Here is a 23,714-nt window from a genome sequence, read left to right as displayed (position 1 = left end):
TGGATAAGTACAAGAGTGTGGAGAAAATACTGTACGTTTGTATTGCCGTCATTGGAGTTCCTGGTGAGTGAGCAGAGCAATTCATGTTTGGTATTTCTGTGTGTTAACTGGTGTGAACCTATTGATCATCATTTGTCAGGCTTCCAACCTGATGAATATAGTGCGAATATCCGTCAGAGTTATCTATCCGGTCAACTTAATATTCTGATTTTTCATCTAAATTGACAAGCGGAACTACAGGTCAGACTCTTGTCAAACTCACAGGATCGACTCGAACGTTGTCATTGCCTTTAATGACACCTTGTTCGCATTTGCTCCGGATCTGGGCACAGACAGCTCTCCGGGGAGGGATGATTGGAAGGGATTTAATGGGACTTTTTCGAGATTTTGCCCTGTGCTTGGCAAAGACAGCTCTCCGGGAAGCGTTTACATTTTGAGGTTCACTGTTTCTATGTTTTGATCAGAGTGAATGCCTGGTCCTGTTTTTCACGTCCCCCTGTGGAGCCGCAGTCGGATACCATTGCCTCTTGGTCAATAATTAGGTCTGGTCGTCTGAAGCAGTCTCCAAGGATCTGCTGACGAGTGGTATCGAATTGAACTGCGTTATGGAATTAATCACTAACGGAGCCACTCAGTCTCCGGTTACTAAGTTGTTCCTGCTTTTTCTCTGAAACCTCTCATGAATTGGGGCAGCGCTTCGTCCTGAAGAAGGGTCTTGGCGCGAGTTTCTTCAATGTCATGGATGCTGCCTGACCTGCTGAGCTACTCTAGTATTTTCAGTGTGTTGCTCCGCTCTGTATCCCCCCTGGGCCCCATCAGATGCTGAGTTTCCAGAGACCTGGTCAGTCACGGTTAAATCAGTGAAACCGGCCCCATCACCGTCTGGGATCGGGATCGGCACCGATCGTTGTTCATGCAGCTCGTTTTTATCGCCGACGAATGCCCAGACATTTTCTGATTAACTGCATTTCATTGGCTTTGTATCTGTACTCGGCACAATGGTAATTCAATCTAATCTCGTCTAATCTAATCTCCACACTGAAGAAGGCAGACCAGAGACACTGTGGTCCGTGTCTGGTATTACATTAACAGCCGTTCACAGACTCGAGCACTCCCGATCTTTAGCGGAAAGCCGATCCAGTGTTGATTCCCGGAGATAATATTTAGTAATACACAGTGTTTTATTTATTTATTTTCCCTTCCTTCTTTCCTTCCTTCCTTCCTTCCTCTCTCTCTCTCTCTCTCTCTCTCTCTCTCTCTCTCTCTCTCTCTCTCTCTCTCTCTCTCTCTCTCTCTCTCTCTTCTCTCTCCCCCCCCCCCCTTTCTCTCCTTCCTTCACTCCTTCTCCCGCTCTACAGTGAATTTAGTGGCGATTGTGATCCTGTCCCGGGGAAAGTGCGGCCTCTCTACCTGCACCACTCGCTACCTGGTGGCCATGGCAGCGGCGGATCTACTCACCATTGTCACCGAAGTCATTTTGTATCGAATCAATGAGTATTACTTCCCGTGGAATTTTCTGGACATCACTCCTGTGTGCAGAGTTATCGAAGTACTGACGTTCACAGCCACAGACTGTTCTGTCTGGTTCACCGTCACTTTCACCTTTGATCGGTTTGTCGCCATTTGCTGCCAGAAGTTGAAAACAATATATAGCAGTGGGAAAACTGCGGCTGTGGTTCTGACAACAACTGGCGTACTGTTCTGTCTGAAACACGTTCCCCAATATTTCACACTGGAACCCTGGACGATCATCGACAATGTGCCGTGGTTCTGTAAGGTCATAGACAATTATTTCACTGACTCCACGTGGGTGGTTTACGACTGGCTCTTTGCAGTTTTAACTCCGTTCCTCCCTTTCGCTGGGATCCTGCTGCTGAACGCTCTGACAGTCAGGCACATTTTAGTGGCCAGTCGGGTCCGTAAGGGGCTGAAGGGTCAGAGCAAGGGGGAGAACCGCAGTGACCCGGAGATGGAGAGCAGGAGGAGGTCTGTGCTTTTACTCTTCACCCTCTCCGGCAGCTTCATCCTGCTTTGGATGACATTCGTTGTAAATGTGATATATTATCAGGTCTCAGGAAAAGGATACGATTTCAATGATTCTGAACGGATCTTTCATTACGTCGCTTTTTTGCTGAGGAATTTCAGCTGTTGCACGAACACATTTATTTATGTGCTGACTCAGTCAAAATTCAGGGAGCAGGTGATCAGCGTGGTGAAATACCCGGTCACCTCTGTGTTTCAGTTCATTAATAAAGCAGCCTGCTGAGTACAAGCCAAAGGCGACCGCTCTGTCTCCTGTCCAATCTCCAGCTCTTCACGTTCATCCCCTGATTTTCCAGGTGTTATTCCTGGACAATTATCCCATCGACCGGCAGCTCCGGACATTAACATAGTGTGTGTGTTGGGGGAGGGGATGGCGGGGCAAAGCACCGTCCTGGAGGTACAGTATGTCATTGGTTGTGCCAGATGTCAGTCAAAGAACCACTCCGGAATGCTGCACACCCATTGGTCTGTAGCTATGCCCATCTATTCCCATTCCCGTCTGCCAGCCTCACAGACCAACATTCCCAGAAATCGACGGAGGTCAACTATGAGGCTGGTTTTCTTATCCAATGTCAATCACACCAGTCTCCGCCTTCCCCCTGAAAGATTGTCTAGCGTGATGAAATAAACAGCAGATAAACAGCGGTTGACACTCGAGCTACTAACTGGTCTGGAGTGTGGTGTAGAGAACTGTGAAATACGATGGTGTGATTGATAAGTTCGTGGCCTAAAGTAGAAGGACTCAATTTTAGAAAATAGAGCACATTTATTTTTTTCAACATAGTCCCCTCCTACAGTTACACACTTATTCCAGCGGTCGCGGAGCATACGGATCCTTTCTTTGTAGAAGTCGGCATCTTGGACCTCCAGAAGTGGTCCACAGCAGGGGTGATTGATAAGTTCGTGGCCTGGGGTAGACGGAGATGAGTTATTAATTTCAACTTTCGCCAATAACCACGCAAAGTACTTTACTCCAGCAAAAATGATAGAGTTTAGGTCATGAAACACAGTGCTCTGAATTGAATTACAGTCACTCGTATAAATTAAATAAAGTTTTTAAATTAAATCTGTCAACCCCCAAAGATGGTTATGATTTGATTTCTTTCAGCTTGCTATGCGTCACCTTGAAGCAGTATGTGTTGAGTTGTTTCACAATGACAAAAGCTACACGACACAGAATGAGGTTTTCCAACACAACGTAAGAAATAATTAAGGACAGTATGACCAATTCTACGTCGTGTCGATCTTATTCCTTCCCCACTTGTTCTTACCTCCTTTCTCCCTTATGCTCAACAGTTTTGTGTATTCTGTAAAGGTCTCTCCCCTTGTGCCCATATCCCACCAGTCTTGACAGAAATGCAGAATTGTTAACCCTACAAAGCTCTTAGCTTCTGATTTGCTGAGTGGAAGGTCTTTATGCACAGCTGAACTTTTAACAGCATTTGTAACTAAAGTTTCAATCTATTCATTCCCGTCAGCACCTCCGTATACAGGGACCCACAAGACGGGGTCATATAGTCCAATACTGTGAACATGAAAACCATAAGACTAACTTAATGGCAACAAATACTACTATATATATTGATAAATGGTTGTTAATTTGTTACTTTATCGTTACCTGTAATTCAGCCTCAAACACAGCTACTCAAACATTCCCAGTTAAATTATCTTTCGATTCTTCTGCAACAGTGTTTAACATATCATAATAATATTCCTTAATATACTGATGAACCGACAGACTCTCAGGCATAAAAGAATCCTTAGACTTTACTAAACTGTGTGACCTAAAATCAAGTAGCCAGAGGCAGAACCAGGTGGGGTTTCATAGAAGATGACAGTGCATAATCCAACAATCTCATCTTCTCAGCCTGATAAGATCCCTGCCACCTAAACCTGAAAACACCGTTCGTGTGATGTTACCAACAGTCCTGTAACACAACTTCAACAAAATCATTTCTTTGCCCCCTCAAGTTAATCCAGTATGTTAACACGGTGGTCCCCAACCACCGGGCCGCAAAGCATGTGCTACCTGGCCGCGATGAAATGATATGATTTGGCGATATGAAACGATATGAGTCAACTGCACCTTTCCTCATTCCCTGTCACGCACTGTTGAACTTGAACAGTAGGGTGGCCAACTGTCCCGTATTAGCCGGGATATCTCGTATGTTGTGCCAAATTGGTTTGTCCCACACGGGACCGCCCTTGTCCCGTATTTCCCCCGCTAAGGTAGAGCGTTCCTATGAAACCTTCTTAAAGCCAAAATGGCGCAAAGCGAAGAAGCAATTACCATTAATTTATATGGGAAATTTTTTTCAGCGTTCTCAGACCCAAAAAATCACCGACTAAAACATACCAAATAACACACAAAACCTAAAATAACACTAACATATTGTAAAAGGAGGAATGATATGATAAATAAACAGCCTATATAAAGTAGAAATAATGTATGTAGAGTGTAGTTTCACTTAATAGAATCGGGAAGATGAAGCCAAAACCGATTTGCAGAAAAAAATATGGGCACGTACACAAATACGCACGTCATGTATGCGCACGTCATGCATGCGCACACAGGTGCACGCGCAAGGCTTTATGGACGTGGTAGTCTTTGTTGGAGTAAACACAAGTGTCCCGTATTTGACTGCTGCTTTTGTCCCTTATTTGGGAGTGCGAAAGTTGGCAACCCGACTTAAACACCACCCCCCACCCCCCCCACAACCCCCGTCGGCCGGTCCGCAGGAATATTGTCAATATTAAACCCGTACGCGGTGCAAAACCGGTTGGAGACCCTGTGTTAAAATCAACAACAATCTCCGTAATTGTAAGGGTAGTTGTCCCATTTCAACAGGTAAAGTCGAAACACGGGACGACCTCACTGCATCACAACACAATCTGAAAGGTTATGCTTGTATCACATCCAAACATTCTAATGTTGAAGATGAAGCTGATCCGTAAACCACACAGCTATAATCAAGCAGCTCACACACAAAATGCTGGTGAACGCTGCAGGCCAGGCAGCATCTATCGGAAGAGATACAGTCGACGTTTCGGACCGAAACCCTTCGTCAGGACTAACTGAAAGAAGAGATAGTAAGAGATATGAAAGTGGGAGAGGGAGGGGGAGATCCGAAATGACAGGAGAAGACAGGATGGGAAGGGATGGAGCCAAGAGCTGGAAAATTGATTGGCAAAAGGGATACGAGGCTGGAGAAGGGAGAGGAGCATGGGACGGGAGGCCCAAGGAGAAGGAAAGGGGGAGGGGAGCCCAGAGAATGGGCAATGAGTTATAGTGAGAGGGACAGAGGGAGAAAGAGAGAGAAGGAGAAAAAAAAGACAAAAAGGAAAAAAAATCATACAATAATAAATAAGTCAATAAATAATTAAATAAATAAGTGATGTGGTATAAAGGGGAGGTGGGGCATTGACGGAAGTTAGAGAAGTCAACGTTCATGCCATCAGGTTGGAGGCTACCCAGACAGAATATAAGTTGCTGTTCCTCCAACCTGAGTGTGGCTTCATCTTGACAGTAGAGGAGTCCGTGGATAGACACATCAGAATGGGAATGGGATGTGGAATTAAAAAGTGTGGCCACAGAGAGATCCTGCTCTCTCTCTGGCGGACAGAGCGTAGGTGTTCCGCGAAACTGTCTCCCAGCTTGAGTCGGGTCTCGCCAATATATAGAAAGCCGCATCGGGAGCACCAGACGCAGTATATCACCCCAGCCGACTCACAGGTGAAGTGTCGCCTCACCTGGAAGAACTGTCTGGGGCCCTGAATGGTGGTGAGGGAGGGAGTGTAAGGGCATGTGTCGCACTTGTTCAGCTTACAAAGATAAGTGCCGGGAAGAAGATCGTGGGAAGGTATAAGGGGGGACGAATGGACAAGGGATTCGCGTAGGGAGCAATCCCTGCGGAAAGCAGAAAGGGGGGCAGGTGGAGGGGAAGTTGTGCTTAGTGGTCGGATCCAGTTGCAGGTGGCGGAAGTTACGGAGAATTATATGTTTGACCCGGAAGCTAGTGGTGTGTTAGGTGAGGACAAGGGGAACCCTATTCCTAGTGGTGTGGCGGGAGGATGGAGTGAGAGCAGATGTGCGGAAATGAGAGAGATGCGTTTGAGAGCAGAGTTGATGGTGGAGGAAGGGAAGCCCCATTCTTTAAAAAAGGAGGACATCTCCCTCGTCCTGGAATGAAAAGCCTCAGCCTGAGTGCATAGACGGAAGAATTGCGAGAAGGGGATGGCATTTTTGCAAGAGTCCGGGTGGGGAGAGGAATAGTCCAGGTAGCTGTGACAGTGCGTAGCCTGAAAGTAGACATCAGTAGATAAGCTGTCTCCAGAGATAGAGAGAGTAAGATCATGAAAGGGGAGGGAGGTGTCGGAAATGGACCAGGTAAACTTGAGGGCAGGGTGAAGGTTGGAGGAAAAGTTAATGAAGTCAACGATCTCAGCATGCATGCAGGAAGCAGCGCCAATGCTGTCGTCGATGCAGCGAAGGAAAAGTGGGGGACACATACCAGTATAGGCTTGGAACATGGATTGTTTCACAAAGCCAACAAAAAGACAAACATAGCTGGGACCCATACGGGTGCCCATGGCCACACCTTTAGTTTGGAGGAAGTGGGAGGAGCCAAAGTTGAAATTATTAAGAGTAGGGACTAATTCCGGTTGACGGAGGGGAGTGGTTGCAGAGGGGAACTGTTTAGGTCTAGAATGCAGAAAGGAGCTGAGAGCTTTGAGACCTTCCTGGTGAGGGATGGGAGTATACAGGGACTGGACATCCATGGTGAAAATAAAGCGGTGGGAGCCAGAGAACTTAAAATGATTGAAAATATTTAGAGCGTGAGAAGTGTCACGAATATAGGTGGTAAGGGATTGAACAAGGGGGTATAAAACCGTGTCGAGGTATGCAGAAATTAGTTCGGTGGGGCAGGAGCAAGCTGAGACAATAGGTCGGCCAGGACAGGCTGGTTTGTGGATCTTGGGTAGGAGGTAGAAACGGGAAGTGTGAGGTGTGGGAACTATAAGGTTGGTAGCAGTGGATGGGAGATCCTCTGAGCTGATAAAGTCGGTGATGGTGTGGGAGACAATGGCCTGGTGATCCTTAGTGGGGTCATGATCGAGGGGTAAATAATTGGAGGTATCCGCGAGTTGTCGCTGTGCCTCGGCAAGATAGAGGTCAGTCTGCCAGACTACAACAGTACCCCGCTGATCGGTGGGTTTTATAGTAAGGTTAGGATTAGTGCGGAGGGAGCGGTGAGCAGTGCGTTCGGAAGGAGTGAGGTTGGTATGCGAACAAGGTGTGGTGAAGTCGAGACGGTTGATGTCTCGTCGGTAGTTAGCAGTAAGGTGATCCAAGCAGGCAGAAGACCAGAGCAGAGTAATTAATGTTCCGTATTTCAGTGCGTTAACCGGTGTGAACCTGTCTGTGTTCATTTTACAAGCTTCCAACTTGATGATCATTGCACAGATACCCGTTAGTGATGTTGATCGTGTTAATTCAGCATTCCGATTTTTCATATTTAATGACCTGAACTAAATCCCTGCCTCTCCTCTCACTCGTGGGATTGACTGGAACGTTGTTCTTGCCTTTAATGACACTTTCTCCAGATTTGTCCCGGTGCCGGGGACAGGCAGATCTCCGGGAAGGTTTGACTGGGATGAGTTTACATTGTAAAGTTTACTGTTTCTGAAAGAGTCCCTGTGTCTGTGTTTCACGTCTCCCCGTAGAGCCTGTCACGGCCAGATCCCACCAACTGTTGGTCAATAATTGGGTCTGATCATTTGAACGAGTGTCTGCTGCCGTGTATTAAAGAATTGAACTCAGCTGCGGAATTAATTCACTGACGGAACCCCTCAGCCTCAGGTTGGTAAGCTTATCATGCTTTCCCTCTGAACCGTCGTAAATCGGGCACCTGTTCGTTCTGAAGACGGGTCCCTGCACGAACCGAGAGCTTCTTCAATTCTATGAGTGCTGCCGGACCTGCTGTGTTCCTCCAGTACTTTGTCTGTGTTACTCTCTTCTGTGTATCTTCTCGGCCCCATATGACACTGAGGTTCCAATGTCCCAGCTAGTCACGGTTAAATCAGTGAAACCCCATCAGCGACTGGAATCAGGATCAGCACCCATTGTTGTTGTTCATGCAGATCGCTTTTTATCGCTGACGATTCTCCACACATTGTCTTATCTCCACACTGCAGAAGGCAGGTCAGAGACAGTGTGCCTCCTGTCTGATGTCAGTGACTGCAGCACTCCCGATCTTTAGTTGAAACTGGACCCGTTGTGTATTCTCGGATAATGTGTCCAGTGATGCCGACGCATCACTGGACACATTATCATCTTCTTCTTCTTCTTCTTCTTCTTCTTCTTCTTCTTCTTTTCTCTCTCTCTGTCTCTCTGTCTGTCTCTCTCTCTCTCTCTCTCTCTCTCTCTCTCTCTCTCTCTCTCTCTCTCTCTCTCTCTCTCTCTCTCTCTTTCTCTCTCTCTCTCTCTCTCTCCCTCTCCAGTGAATTTAGAGACGACCGTGATCCTGTCCCGGGGAAAGTGCGGCCTCTCTACCTGCACCACTCGCTACCTGGTGGCCATGGCAGCGGCCGATCTGCTGACCATTGTCTCGGGGTAATTTTGTATCGACTCAATGTGTATTACTTCCAGTGGAGTTTTCTCAGCATTACCCCTATGTGCAGTGTTATCGATGTACTGACGTTCACAGCCACAGACTGTTCTGTCTGGTTCACCGTCGCTTTCACCTTTGATCGGTTTGTCGCCATTTGTTGTCCGAAGTTGAAAACAAAATACTGGAACCCGGGCGATCATCGACAATGTACCGTGGTTCTGTAAACTAATGGACAATTATTTCACTGATCCTTCCTATAGTGGGTGGGTTATGATTGGCTCGATACGGTTTTAACTCCGTTCCCCCCTTTCGCTGGGATACTGCTCTTCAACGCTCTGACAGTCAGACACATTTTAGTGGCCAGTCGGGTCCGTAAGGGGCTGAAGGGTCAGAGCAAGGGGGAGAACCGCAGTGACCCGGAGATGGAGAGCAGGAGGAGGTCTGTGGTTTTACTCTTCACCCTCTCCGGCAGCTTCATTCTCCTGTGGATGACACACATTGTAAATGTTATATATTATCAGGCCTCAGGAAAAGGATTCGAAATCAATGATTCGGAATGGATCTTTCGCTACTTCGGATATTCCTTGAGGGATTTCAGCTGCTGCTCGAACACATTTATTTACCGGGTGACTCAGTCGAAATTCAGAGAGCAGGTGATGAGCGCGGTGAAATATCCGGTCACCTTGGTGTTTCAGTTCATTAGTAAAACCGCGACCTGAGCACAAGCCAGAGGCGGCCGCAGTGTCTCCAGTCCGGGATCCAGCTGCTCACATTCATTGCCTGAGCTCCCTGGTGTTATTCCCAGGCAGATTGTCCCATTGACCGGCAGCTCCCGGACATTAAGATAATGTGTGAGTGGAGGGGCAAAGCACCGTACTGGAGACTCGGTACCTCATTGGCCCTGCCGGATGTCAGTCAAAGAACTACTCTTGAATGTCGCACACACATTCGTCTTTAGATATTTCCATCAATTACAATTCCATCACACCGACCACACATTCCGACGTTTCCAGAACGTGGGGATGGGGGTAGTGGTGGGGAGGGTGGCCTGTTGGTGGGGCTGGGCTCTATTCTGATGCTGATTTGCTAATCCAATGTCAATCACACCAGTCTCTGTCTTCCTCTGAAACGACTTGCTAACGTGAAGCGATCGAGCGGGGTTCGGATGAACGGCGTTTACACGCCAATTAAAGGCGTATTCCCGCCATCAACTGGACTGGAGTGTGGTGTGGAGAATTGGAAAGTAAAACCATCAAATAAAAACTAACTAATTTCTAATAAAAACTGACTTCACACCAAACACTGTAGATTGTACGTAATGGAACACGACACTGTGAATTCAATTAAACTCACTTCCGCAACTGAAGGAAGTGTTTAACTGAAAGCTGTCGATCCCCAAAGATTGTAATGAAGTCTGCAGTTAATTTCTTTCCACCTGATATGGTTCACCTTGAAATAGTGTGTGTTCAACTGTTTCACAATGACAAAACCTATCGGACCCAGAATGATGTCTTCCAACACGATATAATGAATAATTAAGCAGAGTATTACCAATTTTAAGTCGTGCCAATATAATTCCTTCCCTTCTTGTTTTATCTCCTTCTCCCTTAGCCACAATGTTTTTATGTGTCCTGTAAAGGAATCTGCCCTTGTGCCCATTATCCCACCAATCTTGCCATAGAAGCCGAATTGTTAACTCTAAAGCCCCCTTAGCTTCTGATCTGTTAACTGGGTGACCTTTATCCATAGTGAACATTTTAACAGCTTTTTCACAACCCGCTCATTCCCCTTAACAGCTCTGTGCGCAGGTACCCAACAGAAGAATGCGTATAAACTTCGAATATGAAACAATGTTTGCAGAGCTTCCAACAGTAAATCTGATCGATTGCTGGAACAAGCTGCTTTAAGACTCATCGAAACCGAAAAGCAATCTGAACAAATTACAACTTACACGGACAACTGAGGCACGAAATAATCACACAGACATTCCCAGTTAAAATGTCTTTTGATTCTTCTTCAACAAATGGTGAACATATCATGATAAATTACTTAATATTCTAATGAACCAACAAACTCTCAGGCATAACAGAATCCTTAGACCTCATTAAAATGTGAAACCTAAAATCAACTAGTCATAGGCAGAACAATATGAGGTTTCAGAGAATGTGACAGTGGGGACACGGGTTAATCCAACAATCCCATCTTCAATACAATATAAGATCCCAGCCACATAAACCTAAAAACATTATTGATGCGATGTTCCCAACAATCTTCTAACAGGATGATATTTTTTTGGCCCCTCAAATTAATCCAACATGTTAACACCAACTGCAACCTCCGCATTGGTAAGGATATTTGTCCCATTTCAACCAGTAAAGTCGAAAAAGGGAACTACCTTGTTTCACCACAACACAATCATAAATTCTACATTTTGCTTCACATCCAAACATTTTAAATGTTGAAGATCAAGCTGATTCATAAGCCTGACAGCCATAATCAAGAAAACATCTAATTAATCAAAGAGTTTCGTATAGCACACCGAGAATACTCACATAGACACCTGAGAATATTTAATGCTCCCTTACATGTATCAATTTTTTTACTGATATGGTGCTTCCATGCAGTTTATAATCCATCCACATGCCTGGTAATATTACCACTGACAGATCGTCAAGCACTTGAACTTCAAGATAGTTTTTGCAGCAATATATAGAGGTACCAACTAGAGAAGGGGCAATGTTGGATCTCCTGTTAGGGATTGAGATAGGTCAGGTGACAAAGGTATGTTTTGGGGAGCGCTTCGCGTCCAGTGACCACAATGTCATTAGTTTCAATATAATTATGGAGAAGGATAGGACTGGACCCAGAGTTGAGATTTTTGATTGGAAAAAGGTTAACTTCGAGGAGATGCAGAAGGATGCAGTAGGAGGTGATTGGGACAATTTGTTTTATGGGAAGGATGCAACAGAGAAATGGAGGTCGTTTAAAGGTAAAAATTTGAGAGTACAGAATCTTTATGTTCCTGTTAGGTTGAAAGGAAAGATTAAAAGTTTCAGAGAGCCATGGTTTTCGAGGGATATTGGAAACTTGTTTCGGAAAAACTGAGAGATCTACAATAAATATAGGCAGCTTGGAGTAAATGAGGAGGTCGAGGAATATAAAGAATGTAAAAAGAATCTTAAGAAAGAAATTAGAAAAGCTAAAAAGAAGATATGAGGTTGCTTTGGCAAGTAAGGTGAAACTGAATCCAAAAGGTTTCTACAATTAGATTAACAGCAAAAGGATAGTGAGGGATAAAATTGGTCCCTTAGAGAAATAAAGTGGACGGTTATGTGCGGAGCCAAAAGAGATGGGTGAGATTTTGAACAATTTCTTTTCTTCGATACTCACTATGGAGAAGGATATTGAATTGTGTAAGGTTAGGGAAACAAGTAGGAAAGTTATGGAAACTATGATGATTAAAGAAGAGGAAGTACTGGCGCTTTTAAGAAATACAAAAGTGGATAGGTCTCCGGGTCCTAACAAGATATTCCCTCGGACCTTGAGTGAAGCTACTGTGGAAATAGCAGGGGTTCTGACAGAAATATTTAAAATGTCATTACAAACGGGGATGGTGCCGGAGGATTGGCATATTGCTCATGTTGCTCCATTGTTTACATAGAAACGTACATAGAAAATAGGTGCAGGAGTAGGCCATTCGGCCCCTCGAGCCTGCACCGCCATTTATTATAATCATGGCTGATCATCCAACTCAGAACCCCGCCCCAGCCTTCCCTCCATACCCCCTGACCCCCGTAGCCACAAGGGCCATATCTAACTCCCTCTTAAATATAGCCAATGAACTGGCCTCAACTGTTTCCTGTGGCAGAGAGTTCCACAGATTCACCACTCTCTGTGTGAAGAAGTTTTTCCTAATCTCGGTCCTAAAAGGCTTCCCCTCTATCCTCAAACTGTGGCCCCTCGTTCTGGACTTCCCCAACATCGGGAACAATCTTCCTGCATCTAGCCTGTCCAAACCCTTTAGGATCTTATACGTTTCAATCAGATCCCCCCTCAATCTTCTAAATTCCAACGAGTACAAGCCCAGTTCATCCAGTCTTTCTTCATATGAAAGTCCTGCCATCCCAGGAATCAATCTGGTGAACCTTCTTTGTACTCCCTCTATGGCAAGGATGTCTTTCCTCAGATTAGGGGACCAAAACTGCACACAATATTCCAGGTGTGGTCTCACCAAGGCCTTGTACAACTGCAGTAGTACCTCCCTGCTCCTGTACTCGAATCCTCTCGCTATAAATGCCAGCATACCATTCGCCTTTTTCACCGCCTGCTGTACCTGCATGCCCACTTTCAATGACTGGTGTATAATGACACCCAGGTCTCGTTGCACCTCTCCTTTTCCTAATCGGCCACCATTCAGATAATGATCTGTTTTCCTAGTTTTGCCACCAAAGTGGATAACTTCACATTTATCCACATTAAATTGCATCTGCCATGAATTTGTCCACTCATCCAACCTATCCAAGGGTTCTAAGAGTAAATCTAGAAATAGTCCTGACGAAGGGTTTCGGCCTGAAACGTCGACTGCACCTCTTCCTAGAGATGCTGCCTGGCCTGCTGCGTTCACCAGCAACTTTTATGTGTGTTGCTTGAATTTCCAGCATCTGCAGAGTTCCTGTTGTTTGAATTATCGGCCTGTGAGTTTGACGTCAGTGGTGGGTAAATTGATGGAAGGTATTCTTAGAGATGGTATGTATAATTATCTGGATGGACAGGGTCTGATAAGGAACAGTCAACACGAATTTGTGCGTGGAAGGTAATGCTTGACAAATCTTACTGTATTTTTTGAAGACGTTACTAGGAAAGTGACGAGGGTAAAGCGGTGTTTTTTGTCTTTATGGACTCTAGTAAGGCCTTTGACAAGATTCCAGACGGAAGATTAATTAGGAAGGTTCAATCGTTAGGTATTAATATTGAAGTAGTAAAATGGATTCAGCAGTGGCTGGATGGGCGACGCCAGGGAGTGCTGGTGGATAACTGTTTGTCAGATCGGAGGCCGGTGACTAGTGGTGTGCCTCAGCGATCTGTACTGGGTCCAATGTTATTTGTCATATACATTAATGATCTGGATGATGGGGTGGTAAATTGGATGAGTAAGTATGCAGTAAGTATACTAAGACAGGTGGAGTTGTGGATAATGAAGTAGGTTTTCAAAGCTTGCAAAGAGATTTAGGCCAGTTACAGGAGTGGGCTGAAAGATGGCAGATGGAGTTTAATGCTGATAAATTTGAGGTGCTACATTTTGGTAGGACCAATCAAAATACGACATACATGGTAAATGGTAGGGCATGAAAGAATGCAGTAGAACAGAAGGATCTAGGAATAATGGTGCATAGTTCCCTGAAGGTGCAATCGCACGTGGACAAAGTGGTGAAGAAAGCTGTTCGTATGCTGGTCTTTATAAATCAGAGAGTTGACTATAGGAGTTGGGATATAATGTTGAAATTGTACAAGGCATTGGTGAGGCCAAATTTGGAGTATTGTGTACAGTTTTGGTCACCGAATTATAGGAAAGATGTCAACAAAATAGAGAGAGTACAGAGAAGGTTTACTAAATTGTTACCTGTTTTTCATCACCTAAGTTACAGAGAAAGGTTGAACAAGTTGGGTCTTTATTCTTTGGAATGCAGAAGGTTGAGGGGGGACTTGATAGAGGTATTTAAAATTATGAGGGGGATAGATAGAGTTGACGTGGATAGGCTTTTTCCATTGAGAATGAGGGAGATTCAAACAAGAGGACATGAGTTGAGAGTTAAAGGGCAAAAGTTTAGGAGTAACATGAGGGGGAACTTCTTTACTCGGAGCTGTGTGGAACGAGCTTCCAGCAGAAGTGGTTGAGGCAGGTTCGTTGTTGTCGTTTAAAGTTAAATTGGACAGCTATATGGACAGGAAAGGAATCGAAGATTATGGGCTGAGTCCAGGTCGGTAGGACTAGGTGAGAAAAGAGTTCGGCACGGACTAGAACGGCCGAGATGGCCTGTTTCCGTGCTGTAATTGTTATATGGTTATATAACATTTAAAAGCCTCGCTCTGGGGAAGCTCCAATCAATATTGGAAAATGAAAATTGCACATTACGGCGACCCTGTTATTACTGCACCGTTCCAGAATCTGTCTCCCTATCTGCTCCTCGATGTCCCTGTTACTATTGGGTGGTCTATAAAAACACCCAGAGTTATTGACCCCTTCCGGTTTCTAACTTTCACCCACAGAGACTCAGTAGCATTCCTTCCTTTTCTGCAGCCGTGATACTATCTCCGATCAGCAGGGACACGCCCCCACATCTTTTATCTCCGTCCTTGTCCTTTCCAAAGCCTTGCACTCCAAGTAGCCATTCCTGCCCCGAAGCCATCCAGGTCTCTGTAATGGCGACCACATCATAGCTCCAAGTACTGATCCACGCTCGAAGTCTACCCGCTTTGCTCATGATGCTTCTTGCATTGAAGTAGACACATTTCAGTCTCAGTGCATTCCTTTTCCATCATCTGCCTATCCTCCATCTCACAGCCACCCCCATGTACACGTACAGTTATCCCAGAGGAAAAAAGAATCATTTCAAACAGTTCACAAAATAGCTGATTCTACCTTATGGAAATAGTCGGAACAACGTTCAGTTTAAATGTATTTATAGATTTCTTAATAAAGGATCTGTAAAAAAAACAATGTTGAGATTATTTACTCCTCCAAATGCACCGACAGACGGCATATATTATTAATGGCTCTATAAATGAACAACTTTGAGATTCGTCACAACCCAAATCCACGGGCACCCTCAAATCTTTGCGCACCTATATGCGCCGACACGCACTTAAATCTACATACAACTCCAAATCTGTACGCACACCCATATCTGTGTGGGCTCTTAAATCAACACGCACCCCGACTATCCGTGTGCACACACTCACGCAAACTCCTAAATCAGTACACAACACTAAATACCTACACACCGCTAAATCCACTGACACCCCCACAGGACCATTAGATTATCCCAGAGCAGGACTCATTTCCCACCGTTCGACGAGTAGCTTGGTCACATTTAAATAACAAGGAGAACAGATATCAACGTTCAAGCTGCATTTATTCTTCTATTTCCATAAATCGGACAATTGAGATTTGTTAACCAACCACACGCACCCCACAACCACCGACAGACCCAAATCCGGTTGCACCCAGAAATATGCGCACAGATCCAAAACAGCACGCGCTCCTCAATACCTGTACAACCCCAAATCAGTGTGCGCCCCAAAATCTGCGCGCACCCTAAAACCGACTGACAACCCCACATGCTTATCAGATTATCCTTGAGCAAAAATAATTTCAAACACTCCACAACCCCACTTGGAGTACTGTGCTCAGTTCTGGTCGCCTCACTACAGGAAGCATATGGAAGCCATGGAAAGGGTGCAGAGGAGATTTACAAGGATGTTGCCTGGATTGGGGGGCATGCCTTATGAAAACAGGTTGAGTGAACTCGGCCTTTTCTCTTTGGAGCAGGGGAGGATGAGAGGTGAACTGATAGAGGTCTATAAGATGATGAGAGGCATTGAACGTGTGGGTCGTCAGAGGCTTTTCCCAGGGCCAAAGTAGTTGCCACAGGAGGACACGGGTTTAAGGTGCTGGGAAGGAGCTACAGAGGCGATGTCAGAGGTAAGTTTTTTACAAAACAGAGTGATGAGTGCGTGGAATGGGCTGCCGGCAACGGTGGTGGAGGCGGATACGATAGGGTCTTTTAAGCGACTTTTGGATAGGTACATGTAGCTTAGAAAAATATAGGGCTATTGGTAAGCCTAGTATTTACTAAGGTAGCGACATGCTAGGCGCAAATTTGTGGGCCGAAAGGTCTGTCTGTGATGTAGGTTTTCTATGTTTCTATGTTTCTAATTTTCGAAAATTGCAGCCTCCAGCTAATGAAAATCAGTAAGAAGAAAGTACGAAACTTAAAGTGCATTTATTCATAATGTGTCGATGAAAGAAACAATCTTGAGATTTGTAACAACCCCAGATCCACCGAACCCCCAAAGTGCGTGTGCAACCCCACGTGCCCGTGTTACAGCATATCTGAGGACACTTCCGGAATCTGCGCCCATCCCCAAATCCCTGTACATCCACAATCGAGCTGCAAATCCAATATTCACAATTCGTTATCCAAGAGATAAAAAAAAATATTTCAATCAGTTCAAAAACACCTTAAAGAAATTGTAAGGACAAAGTGCATTTTAATGTACATTTGAAGATTCATTCATAAACTATCTACAAATGAAACAATTCGTCACCCTTCCAAATGCACCGATGCCATGGAAATCTGTGTGCAGCCACATGGTCGAAGACACGCCCCTAAATCTACGCACATCCTCAATAAGAGTGCACGCAAAATCATAGTGCACCCCAAACCCGCTGACAAACCCACACTGGATTATCTCAGAGAAAGAATCCTTTGCAGCAGTTCTCATAATGGCTGTCTCGTCATGACAAACATTGCAAACATACAAAACAGATCTGTGTGTCGTCTCAAATCCGTTTGCACCGCCATGTTCGACAACACTCTCATAAATCTGGGTACGCCAAATCCGTGTGAACCCGATATTCAGGAACATACCCCTAAATTTGAGCCAATCCCAAAAGGAGTGCGCGCCCCAATCCCGCTACCCCGCCGCACATGAACATTAGATGGTCCCTGAGCAAGAATTATTTCAAACAGTTCATAAAATGGCTATCTCAGCATTAAAAATCCGCAAGTAGACCAAAATTGGTGTGCAAGTCTTGATACTTCGAGACACGCAAACCTGCGTGTAACCCCAAATCCGTATGCACCCTATATTCGACAACCCACCTCTAACTCCCTGCGCATCCCCAAATGTGCACTCCCAAATATACGCACATGGTCAAATAACAGCACAACCCAATCCCGCTGTCAACCCCACGTGCACATTGGATTATCCCAGTGGAATAAAAGAATCAAAGAGTTCCCAAACCGAGCCATTAAAAAATACGCGCTGAGGTTAAAGTTCAGATTAAATGTATTATTAACGTATCTATAAATGAAGCACATCTGAGATTCGTCACAGCTCAAAATCTGTAGACACCCCGTTGTTGCATTGTGAATGCCTGCAAAACACAAATCTCAGTGTAGTAGCAGGTGACATGTTCGGACTTTAATAGTAAAGTTAATTTCATATTTGAGCAGAAACAGCAACACAGAGACGCAAATGAGCATGGGTCTCACACAGTCCCAGACTCAGTTGTCATACTAAAACACACACCGTCACTCACATACTCACAAACACCATTGGCAGAAGCATAAACACCTGCACAGTAACACACACACACACACACACACACACACACACACACACACACATTCAATGGCATAAGCACATAGACAGACAATAACGGATATACACACATTGATAACTGAACATTTTTTCTCCTCCTCTTCAGCTGTCCGTTGAGTTCCATGTCTCTACGGTGTGTTATTATCAACACATACTCACCCCCACCCCTCCAGCTTAGGCTGCTGAGATTGCAATGCATGGAGAGGATTCGGGGTGGATCCTGGTGAGGTTACACGCTGTTATTATTAATACATTCTCAAACACCAGCTTAGAGGGCTGAGTTTTTTGCAAGCTATGGAATAGGGTTAGGGTGGGTCCTGGTGAAGTTACAGGGTGTTATGATTCATCCATACTCGCCACCAGCTTTGCTGAGTTTGCATGCCTTGGAGTAGAATTAGGGGTTTGTCCTGGTGAGGTTGGTGGTGATATTGTTTATTCATCACCACAACAAATATTTACTCGGTGACCCTGTCGGTAGAGACCTCCACACACAAACTAGATCACGAATTTATAATTGGAAGGGAATTGATAACAGTAGGCGATACAACAGAATTTCACAAGCTGCAATGACATAATTTACTTCAATATTCTTGTGTCTGACAAATGACGCCTTTGACGTACATATTTACACTGGAAGCATATATAGCTCATGCGACAACTCAGACGGTTCAGACAATTTTTTGAGGGCAACTAATCAACACAAATGATGAAAAGTATCTACGAAGAGAGATGCAAATGCCCACGGTTACTGTTGTGAGGGCTGACACATTGACAGGCAGGGAATGTAGGGAAACCGATCATACAGAGGGAGCTAGGAGCAATTGAATGTGACGTCATGGTTGGCACAGACACTATGGGCCGAACGGTCTGTTCCTGGGCTTTACCTTTCGCTGTTCCATGTGGATGTAAGACAAACGGAAGGAAGCGACGTTCCTGTTCTCAGAGAAAACATCTGTTTCAATGGTGATGAGCATCGACATGGTTCCGACCCAGGACAAAGTTTGATATACCTCTGGCACCCTGAGGAAGGTGAATGGTAATCAGGAAAGAGGGATAGATTTCCATTCAAAGCAACACGATAAAATATTAAAGGAACTCAACAGGCCAGGTAGCTTCGATGGAAAAGAGTATTGTCTACGTTTCGGGCCGAAGTCCTTGATCAGGACTTGAAAATAAAAAGAGAATTCAGAGCAGGAAGGCGGGGGAAGGGTAGTGAAAAAGACGTACCGTGTGGTAGGAGACAGGTGACAGCGGGAGTGGGACAGGGTGAAGATAATTCGTGAAGGAGATAAATGGTTGGAGAAAGAAAAGTCTGATTGGAGAGGGTAGAGGTCATGGCAGAAAGGGAAGGGCTGAACCACAGGGAGTTGATGGGCAGAGTGAAACGGGAATGGGGGAATGGTGAATGGGCGGGGTGCGCATTAACCGAGGTTAATCAGTGTTCATGGCATCAGGTTGCTACCAATCCAGACGGAAATAACGTGTTCCTCCTGCATCCTGTGTGCCTCATCACGGCAGTAGACGAGGCCATGGACTGACGTGCAGGAATGAGAATGGGAAGTAGAATTGAAATGTGTGTGTTGATTTGATTTCCAGCATCTGCACATTTTTTTTGTGCTTGTGGTTAGATTCAGATGAGGTGCGATCGGAATTGGTGCAGAATCAGAGCGGAGCGGCCGTTTTACTCTCAGTCGATCTGCTTTAACAATTCCTCAATTGATGGACAAAAGTCACACGGAGACAAACAACAGGTGATAATCTGGGTCTGATGGCATTTAAAGCAATGTTCCCTCTGCTGGATGAATACTACTCTCAATTTACAGTCCTGAGTACATCACATTATCTATTACTATCTGTCACTGTGGGGAATGCACATGTCTGACGTAATCGGTTTGGAAATAACTTGAAAATGTTTATTTCTCAATCTGTTGAAGTCTGCCCCTGTGGACTCGCTAAATGGTATTAAAAACTCAAGGCTTATGATGCCTTAGCATTTCATTCCGAGAGATCGCCGGTAGTACAGCGGGTCGAATCACTGGGCAGAAGAGATGTCTTCAACGTTGGATAGTTACAGAAGTGTGCAGAAAATTTTGTACGTGTTTATTGCCGTCATTGGAGTTCCCGGTGAGTGAGTGGAGTTCATATTTGGTGTTTCTGTGTGTTAATCGGTGTGGACTGTTTATGGTCATTTGACAAGCTTCCAACTTGATGACCATTGCACAAATATCCGTCAGAGATATCGAACCTGTCCATTTGAAAGCTGATTTTGCATATTTAATGACAAACGAATCAGATTGTCTGTCTCTCCTCCGCCACAAGCGTTCGACTCGGACGTTTTTTTTCGTGTCTTTAATGACGCCTTTTCCAGAGTAGTCCCAGTGCAGCTCTCTGACTGGATGGGCTTTGATTCGTCCAGATTTATACCCGTGCTGGAGAAAGGCACTTTCCCCCGAAGATGGGACTGGGAGGGATTTACATTGTGAAGTTCATTATTTCTGAGGAATTGATCAGATTGACCATCTGGGTCCTGTGTTTTACGTTTCCCTTTGGAGACTATGTCAATCGGATTCCACTGCCCGTTGTTCAATAATTGGGTTTGATCACCTCTGTCAGTGTCCACAGACACCCTGAACTGTTTTCTCCAAGTGCACCGCGCTGTAGAATTGATGTAAATTAATTAATTAATTAGTTCAGTAATGGAGCTGTCAGCTTCTGTTTACTACATTGAGCCGGCTTTCCCTTTGAGATCCATCGTAAATTGGGGCATCATTTCATCCTGAAGAAGGGTCTTGGCCCGAAACGGTCAGTGTTTGTTCAATTGCATAGATGTTTCTTGGGCTGCAGAGTTCCCCCAGTAATTTGAGTGTGTTGTTTCCCTCCGGATGCCCCAGGCCCACCTGATGCCGTGTTTCTCGTGGTCTGCTCAGTCACGGCTAAATCATTGTAACCGGTTCCATCAGCGATGGAATCAGAATTAGCACAGAGCACTGTCGTTCATGCAGCTCGGTTTTAGCACCGACGGTTAGTCACACAACGTCTTGTTGGCACAGTGAGGAAAACAGTTCAGATATATTGTGATCCGTGTCAGATGTTAGATTTGCAGCCGTTTACACATTCTGGCACTTCTGTTCTTTAGCCGAAAGCCGGTCCTGTGTTAATTCCCGGAAAGTCTGCTCAGTAATGCCCAGTGCCTGTTCTCTCGTCTCGCTCTCTGTCTCTGTTTGTCTGTCTGTCTGACTCTCTCTCTCTCTCTCTCTCTCTCTCTCTCTCTCTTTCTCTCTAGTGAATTTACTGGCGATTGTGATCCTGTCCCGGGGAAAGTGCGGCCTCTCTACCTGCACCACTCGCTACCTGGTAGCCATGGCAGCGGCCGATCTACTGACTATTATCTTCGAGATCATTTTGTTTCGAATTAAAAAATATTACTTCATGTCCAGTTTTCTAAACATTACCCCCATGTGCAGCGTTATCAGTGTACTCAGGTACGCAGCCACAGACTGTTCAGTCTGGTTCACCGTCACTTTCACCTTTGATCGGTTTGTCGCCATTTGCTGCCAGAAGCTGAAAACAAAATATTTCACCGGGAAAACTGCGGCTGTGGTTCTGACAACAACTGGCGTGCTGTTCTGTCTGAAAAACATTCCCCGCTACTTCCTCTGGGAACCCAAAGTGATCATCGACAATGTGCCGTGGTTCTGTAACCTCCGGGACAAAGTTATCACTGACCCCGGGTGGGTAGCACAGGCTTGGGCGGAGAATGTTTTAACTCCGCTCCTCCCTTTCGCTGGGATCCTGCTGCTCAACGCTCTGACAGTCAGACACATTTTAGTGGCCAGTTGGGTCCGTAAGGGGCTGAAGGGTCAGAGCAAGGGGGAGAACCGCAGTGACCCGGAGATGGAGAGCAGGAGGAGATCTGTGGTTTTACTCTTCACTCTATCGGGCAGCTTCGTCTTCCTGTGGATGACACTGGTCATAAATTTCATATATTATCAGGTCAAAGCAATGGGTTTCAATTTCAATGATTCTGAATGGATATTTCATGGTTTCGGCGTTTTGCTGAGGAATTTTAGCTTGTGCACGAACACAGTTATTTACGCAGTGACTCAGTCGAAATTCAGGGAGCAGGTGATCAGCGCGGTGAAATACCCGATCATTTCTGTGCTACAGTTGATTAATAAAGACGCGCGCTGAGCTCAACCCAGATATAGCTTCAATGTATCCCGTCCGGGCTCCAGATCTTCTCATTCACCGTCTCGTCTCCAAGCTATTATTCCCTGGCGGTCGTCTTATTGACCGGGAGCAGCAGTGCTGTGGACCGCGAGAAAATGGAGGGTGATAGGAAAGTGCTTGCAATAGAGAGATGTCTGGGATTGGCTGAGTGGAGTTCTGGAGTGCTTCGTGGGGGCTGGGTAAAGAGAGATTGAGAGATCGTGAAAGATTGTTGCGTGTGTGTGTGTGTGAGAGAGAGAGAATGAATGTGTGTGTGTGTGTGAGAGAGTGTGAGTCTGTGTGTGTGAGTCTGGGTGTGTGTGTTTGTGTGTGTGTTTGAGTGTGTGTGTGTGTGTGTGTGTGTGTGTTTGAGAGAGTGCTGAGAAGGTTTACGAAGATGCTGCCAGGACAAGGTGATCTGTGTTATAGGGAGAAGTTGGCCAGGCTTCAAACTCAGCATGCTTGTCACTAAACCCAATCTCATCTTTAACATAGAAACATAGAATTATAGAAAATAGGTGCAGGAGTAAGCCATTCGGCCCTTCGAGCCCACACCGCCATTCAGTACGATCATGGCTGATCATCCATCTCAGAAATCTGTACTTGCCTTCTCTCCATACCCACTGATCCCTTTAGCCACAAGGGCCATATCCAACTCCCTCTTAAATATAGCCAATGAACTGGCCTCAACTGCTTCTTGTGGCAGAGAATTCCACAGATTCACCACTGTCTGTGTGAAGAAGTTTTTTTTCTCGTCTCGGTCCTAAAAGGCTTCCCCTTTATCCTCAAACTGCGACCCCTCGTTCTGGACTTCCCCAACATCGGGAACAATCTTCCTGCATCTAGCCTGTCTAATCCCTTTAGGATTTTATACGTTTCAATAAGATCCCCCCTCAGTCTTCTAAATTGCAGAGAGTATAAGCATAGCCGATCCAGTCTTTCATCATATGAAAGTCCTGCCATCCCAGGAATCAATCTGATGAACCTTCTTTGTACTCCCTCTATGGCAAGAATGTCTTTCCTCAGATTAGGGGACCAAACCTGCACACAATACTCTAGGTGTGGTCTCACTAAGGCCTTGTACAACTGCCGTTGCACCTCCCTGCTCCTGTACCCAAATCCTCTTGCTATGAATGCCAGAATGCTATGAATGAACTCCTTCACAAACCTGCCACTATACATAACCTGACTTCTAATACCGCAAACCCCAGTCACCAAACCTAAATCTGTCCTCCCACTGTCATAGTCCGGTCCGTGAAGTCCGCGTTCTGGTTCACGGTCCGCTCCGTGGACGCCAGACTCCGGGTCTTCCGGCTGTCCCTTGTTTCAGTTGGGCTTAATCATTGGCACCCGATGCTTGTTTTGGAGATGGGAATATAAGTGGTCCTGGGATTGAGCCTCCAACATGTGTCTGGAGCGTCGCCTGCAAGCTGCGTCTGGAGCGTCGCCTGCAACCTGTGTCTG

General features: G+C 45.4%; 2 protein-coding genes across 2 annotated transcripts in view; one reads left to right on the top strand and one right to left on the bottom strand.

The window, feature by feature from the left end:
* Nucleotides 1-23,714, bottom strand: part of LOC140185252 (uncharacterized) — a 622,887-nt gene that overhangs the window by 543,279 nt on the left and 55,894 nt on the right. The gene's annotated exons all lie outside the window — the stretch shown is intronic.
* On the top strand, nt 20,090-22,232 carry LOC140185500 (probable G-protein coupled receptor 139). The gene is made up of 2 exons (XM_072238833.1): nt 20,090-20,165; nt 21,325-22,232. Exons 1-2 carry the CDS (start codon nt 20,090-20,092, stop codon nt 22,230-22,232), a joined length of 984 nt encoding a protein of 327 aa, XP_072094934.1.

The sequence above is a fragment of the Mobula birostris genome, chromosome 20 (genome assembly GCF_030028105.1).
Source record: "Mobula birostris isolate sMobBir1 chromosome 20, sMobBir1.hap1, whole genome shotgun sequence".
NCBI classification, from domain to species: domain Eukaryota; kingdom Metazoa; phylum Chordata; class Chondrichthyes; order Myliobatiformes; family Myliobatidae; genus Mobula; species Mobula birostris.
The sequence above is the reverse complement of the archived record's forward strand: the minus strand, read 5'-3'. Positions and strand labels throughout refer to the sequence as shown.

Excerpts from the sequence above, each read along its gene's own strand:
- LOC140185500 (XM_072238833.1), top strand. The coding sequence starts at position 20,090 with ATGTCTTCAACGTTGGATAGTTACAGAAGTGTGCAGAAAATTTTGTAC. Across the intron at positions 20,166-21,324 it reads TGCCGTCATTGGAGTTCCCG|TGAATTTACTGGCGATTGTG; the intron begins GTGAGTGAGTGG and ends CTTTCTCTCTAG.